Genomic DNA, 6,161 nt, shown 5'->3' on the forward strand with positions numbered 1-6,161 from the left:
TCTTTTCTCTTATATTTTATATCCTCTTAATATCCTATATAAGATGTGAGATGTCTCGTATTCTGCTTTTATTTGCTAACTCAAGATTGATCAGTATCGCAATTAGAAGAAATACGATGCCTTTCTCTGTCGCTCGTATTATATATCTATTTATTGCAATATGCAGAGGTCGCCGGAGGTTTCACGTGTCCGGCTGCGGGAGAAGTGAGCGGTGCATCCGGCAGCTTCAGCAGACACGCCCATCCGGAGGATTGCAGAAAGTACTACATATGCCTTGAGGGCATCGCCAGGGAATACGGTTGCCCGATTGGCACAGTTTTCAAGATCGGCGATGCCGATGGCAGCGGCGCTTGCGAGGATCCCGAAGATGTTCCCGGATGGTAAGTATTGCCTTAATTTATACACATAATACAATTGTCCCGAAATTGCCATATCTCCAATTGTGCAGGAATGAATAAACTGCGAAATTGCAAAAAATTTTTGAAAAAATGGAAAAAAATAAATTTTTAAGATATCAAAGAAGATAGAATTGTCGACGAATGTTAGAACAATGTTTACTCCATATTTAAACGAGCTTTCTCTTTCTATAAATTATTTAATTCCAACATAAGCATAGTCGATTTTCAAAATAATTATTATATGATATCATTTGAATTCTAATCCAAGATGCAGTTAAATGTAACAAAAATGAATGAATATATCTATAAGAATATCTTTTATTTTCAATTTCGTGCTGTAATGAATGTTAGTAAACGACAATTAGAAGAATCAGAGAATTCAAAGTCTCACCCCTTTAAAAATTACGATCACTGTAAGAATTATAAGAGCAAAAAAAGTAATCGTAAATTGATTGACAAAATTTTCAAAAAAAAAAAAATTAAAATAACGGAAAGAACGATTTCGTTAAAATTTTAAAATTAAAAAATTTAGTTAGATACATCTGAAAGTAATTTTATTAGATTATCAAATAATAATAACATAAATTTTAAGTATGATGAACAATGCTGCATAAAGTTTTGACATTCTAGCAATCAGTTTGAACGTTCTACATAATTATTTTAATGGTTTTAATGGTTCAATAAAATTATTCTAAGATATGAATCCAGTATCTAACTAAATTTTTAGTTAAATTTGATACTTCAGACACATTTCTTTCTGTAAACATATGTAAAATTCAAAAAAAGAATTTTCTTGAGTACAATAAAGAATTTTTTAATTTTCTTTTTAACTTATTTAAATTTTTCTCTTGTAATATTTTCATTTATAAGTTTTTAATCGATTAACTTTTTGTACTTCTAATCATCTTGTGAAAAATTTTCTGCCATATTGCTTTTATGTCAAAACAAAGACTGAGTTAAATAACTATGAAATTAATAGAGCAATCTGCGGAGAAATGTATGCTACAAAAGTGCGAAAATGACGTTAACGATGCATTGTATAACAAATAATTGTGGGCGTGTTATAAAAATGTTCAAATTCGATTATCTCAGTAATTACAGTCATCTGATGAAAACATCGAGCTATCTTGAATGAAGTCGTGTTTAAGAACTTTCAAGAAGAAATTGCATTCGCGAATAATGTGTAATTAAGAAGATATTCGCGTTACAGCATACTTTCGCGATAGTTAATGATGTTTTATGTAACTACTGTAAAAAATAATAATGGAAATTTGATGCAACAAATCGTGCATTTAAAAATTGAAAAGTCGCATCATGAAGTAATTTCTATCTTTGAAAGTCTTCTTCTCTCAAATATTGTTCTTAATCGTAAATTAACAAATAATTGTCCATTAATTAATACTAATAATATTAATAATTATATTTCTCAATGATCTTCTAACATGTGGCTAACATATATGTTAACTATCTCAGTGTTCTAATATCGTGTTATAATATTAGCAGCCCCCATTCGTAGTCCAGAAAAAAATATATGAAAATTGTTTCTTTCTATAAATCTAAGTAAAAAGAATTTGTTAGGTATATTTATTTAAAGAATTTATATTAAATCAAAATTAATATCAATATGATTCTAGTCTGGCAATCTACACGACAAATCAAAGTGCTAGACATTTAATCATGAAAATTTGCACATGTGTACACCTAAACAAGGTGATAAGAAAAGATTTTTCTTGCTACGTTCTATAATATTTTAAAAAAGAAAGAAATGACGATAATTCTGAAACATTTTTCGTAGTCCGCAAATTTTCATGACTACTTGCAAGAATGACTACCCTATGTGTATACGCATGTGCATCTCGTCCGCAAAATAACGGCAAGCGCACGCAGTAACAGTATGGAGTAACAGTGCGCACCGAGCATGTCCTGACCCCGGGTTTTTCTCGATTTTGCTCCACAGTGAGGATTACTACGGTGACCTGGATCTGAAGAGCATCCGGAAGAGCGAGCTGCTTGCTGGTATCCAGAGTGAGCCCAGAAAGCCGAACCAGGCAGCCCTCAAACCTAGGCCCACAACAGTAGGAGGGCCCACGAGGCCCTCACCCATCCAGGAATAAATCCTGATTTACCTCGCTCTTTCTCCTTCCATCCCTTCACTTTTTCGCATCTTCTTTTCTTTTCTATTTCTTTCTTTTTCTATTTCTTTCTCTCTTTTCTTACTACTTTTTTTCTCTTCATACATTCTCTCTCTCTCTCTCTCTCTCTCTCTCCCCCTCTCTCCTCTCTCCCTTCTCTCTCTCTCTCTTTCTCTCTCTCTCTCTCTCTGTTGCTACCATTTAATTTTATCGAACTTTATTGTTTAATGCAAGTTATTGATGTGAAATCTAGATCATAAATTAAAATAGCACTCCTTTTTACAATGAATAGTGATCTTTTATTAAAATATAATTCTGAGAATCATTTATATACTTAAAAATTCAGAAAAAGAATTATGTTTCATTTAATAAAATATAAAATATTAAACGTATCCTAAATAAAAAATTTAATTTTTCTTTAAGTTTATAATTTTACTTTAGTCCTCTATGATTTAATAATAAAAATATTGATAAACTTATTGAAATCTTTTTATACCTTTTGTATCGTCTATATAATGTTCTTTGATTTATTTAAATTTATATCGATTTTATGCCAATAAATTATATCAAAGTCAATTTTTTCTTTCCTGTTCCTCTTTTTACATCTGGTCCTCTTTCTCTATTTTTTTGTTACTGTTTTATATTCTCCTTTTATTTCTTCTATATTTTTCACTTCTTTTTTTTTTCTTCTTTTATCACGCATAAACATACATTTGCATATACATACACAATTGAAAAAAATGCAGTCCTGATTACATAAAAAGTTCTTACGGAAAAGAAGTAAACAGCAGCCCACAAGGATCGATCTCGAAGCGAAATCTCAAAACAAATCCCGCGAGATTCTGAGAGGACAAGAAATGCGCGATCGAGCTGTTATAAATATTCTTGTGAAATTCTCTCTCGTCGCCCTAATTACGCGTCATCATATAATTGTCTTACAATTTCTTTTTCTATAATTATAGAAGAGAACATATACATACGATTAATGTGACGATTGCAAATTTCAAGAATTCACTTAAAATTGTTTGTATATTATATTTTGCAATATAGTAATACGAGTGATCGCTATTAAAAATCTAATAATGTAATTTTTTACTTATCAAAACAAATTTCTGAAACACTGACAAAATGTCTCAAAATTAATATAATTATTCTGTTATAATTTTCTAACATGCACAGAATTAATTATAGTTTATAATATTTAAGAAATTAGGTTTAACAAGAAACTAAATTTTTCATTGCTGCTGATACAATGTTTAATTGATAATAATAATTAACATTGATACAGCATAAAATTTCTTGGAAAATTTCCTGACAAATGCTCAAAAAAATTGATCTTCCACAAAATTTATGTAAATTGTGACGCCTCATTGGCGATTTCTTTTGATCAATTTCTCTTTTATATAATAAATAAAAAATTAATCCTCTCAACTATTTCTAATCTATCCACACACACACTGTGAACTATTCCTTATCTATCTTTCTTCTGTCTTTTTTTCCTTTTTTTTCATTAAAGTGAGAATAGGAATTGAAAACTTGTAATTTCGTATGAAAACGCAACAATTGAGGGTAATTTTTGCAAAATTTTCTAAAAATATATAAATATTATATTTTGATTATTTTTATGATCATGTTTTGTTATTGTACTGATTTATTTTAATTAATGTACATAGTATTAATTTTTGTTTATATAATATACATAATTGTAAAGATCGATAAGATGTGTTTATTAAAAATTATTATTGTTGCAGAACATGCATGAATTGTATAAAAATTGTTTTCGACAGAAGTAAGATAATTAAAAAAACTAAATTTAACGAAATTACACAGATTTTAATTCCTGAATAAGATACACACGATAATAAAGAAAAGTGGAAAAACATCAATTACATCGTGTATGATATCAAAATTTATCAGATTCGAGTAGTTAACAATCCACGATGTGATCCATAGAAATCTTTTCAACTCTAATAATTACTACTAAGTAAGCAAAATCAGCCGGTTTGTCGTGTAATCTTTAAATAAGACGAAAACTTCATTAAATAAAAAAGAAAAAATTCTTGAAAGACTTCGACTTGTATTTTCACCACATATTTGATGTTAATGTTAAAATTTGATTAATAATATAATTCCATGACCTATCTCTTTATATAATATTAAAACAATTAATTTAGTTCTAAGATCTAGTTATATTAAAATTAGATGGAATTCTAAAAAATTTATTTAATGCTGCATTATGTATCAGAAAGATATGTATCAGAAAAAAATTAGATAGTCTAAATTAAATGATATTTGATATTAAACGTGTGGTGAGAATATAAACAATTTTTCTATCTATTTGCCCTATAAATTTCTATATTTCCTAATCCATTTTTATCAATCATTGACACATTTCTCCATTTGTAATTTTTAATATATTTAATGATTTCTTAGCACATTCTCTGTGTAATCATTTATTGCATGAAACTGTTATCTAATGATGTACATAATTTAATTGTAATGTATGTAATATATATGTATACATATATATCATATACATATATATCATATATCAATCACAGCCTGAAAATCTTAACTTAAGCTTAAAAATTGGCATGCGTCGAATCTGTATATATCGAATTAACTTTGATTATAACTGAAATGTCGTTTGAAGAAAATGTACATTATATTTCATGAAAGAATCTTATTTGTATCAGATGCATATAATGTCTCATGTATATATTGTATTTCAACCTTGACAAATTATGAATTTTTTCTGCTTTAATAAAAAAATAATTGCAAATTAAAATTTACACGCCCGATATTGCACGAAGCAAAAAATTAGGAATCAAATTAAAAACGTTCATCAAATTAGCTAAAATTAATTAAGACTATTCTTTTTTTGCGAAATTAGGTTTTTTTTTAAATATGATAATCAATTCTGCGATTTCTAGAATTATTCAGACTCGATCAAATAAAAAATAACAAATCAATGTATAGTTTCACGCGAAAGACTCACATAAAAAATTATTATTAAACTTCAAAGACGATAAATCTTAAGATAATTATACATTACGATCAAGTCACATGGAATATTTTCATACATTTCTCAGCCAAGACTATTACGGTGACGTGGACTTGAAAGCCCTACGCAAGTTAGGCTACAGGAAATAGAAGCGTTTGCATGCAAGCATTGCACTTACCGACGACGAAAACTGCAGCACACCGTCGCGGGAAGTCGGCTGCAGAAAGTCAATCATGGCAGAAGGAAAGAAGCAATCGCAAGACAACACATCCTTCTGCAAATTATGTTCCATAAAATTACATTATCACCCGGATTGCTATGTAAATAAGCTAAATCGATTGCAAGACGTGAAAGTGTAAAAATACATGTTGAAAAAAAGAACATTTGTGTTAATTTTTTTGTTACCCTTGGATTCAGTATCTTCCAAAAAAATTTTGGAAACATGTACTTAATTAATATAATATTATAATAATTGCTTTCCATTTACATAAAAACTCACATAATTTTCAATGATAACGTCATAATTTAGATGAACATATATTTCTTTTCATTCTAACAAATGAAATCCAACTGAGTTTTTATCTATAATCTCTCGTGCTTTACTGAATCTTTATCTATTAACTCATT

General features: G+C 28.6%; 1 protein-coding gene across 2 annotated transcripts in view; it reads left to right on the top strand.

Annotated features, from left to right (window-relative positions):
* LOC108693073 overlaps nucleotides 1-5,915 on the top strand; it is a 10,493-nt gene extending 4,578 nt beyond the window's left edge. The window contains exons 3-4 of one of the 2 annotated variants that reach the window (XM_018201750.1): nucleotides 167-380; nucleotides 5,623-5,915. In XM_018201750.1, the coding sequence (XP_018057239.1) occupies nucleotides 167-380; nucleotides 5,623-5,683 (275 nt within the window). In that variant the 3' untranslated portion in view covers nucleotides 5,684-5,915. Of the gene's footprint in view, nucleotides 1-166; nucleotides 381-2,355; nucleotides 2,592-5,622 lie in introns of those variants that run through there. The other variant, XM_018201749.1, reaches the window with a different exon arrangement.
* Nucleotides 5,916-6,161: the final 246 nt, after the last annotated feature.

The sequence above is a fragment of the Atta colombica genome, unplaced genomic scaffold (genome assembly GCF_001594045.1).
Source record: "Atta colombica isolate Treedump-2 unplaced genomic scaffold, Acol1.0 scaffold88, whole genome shotgun sequence".
Classification (NCBI taxonomy): Eukaryota; Metazoa; Arthropoda; class Insecta; order Hymenoptera; family Formicidae; genus Atta; species Atta colombica.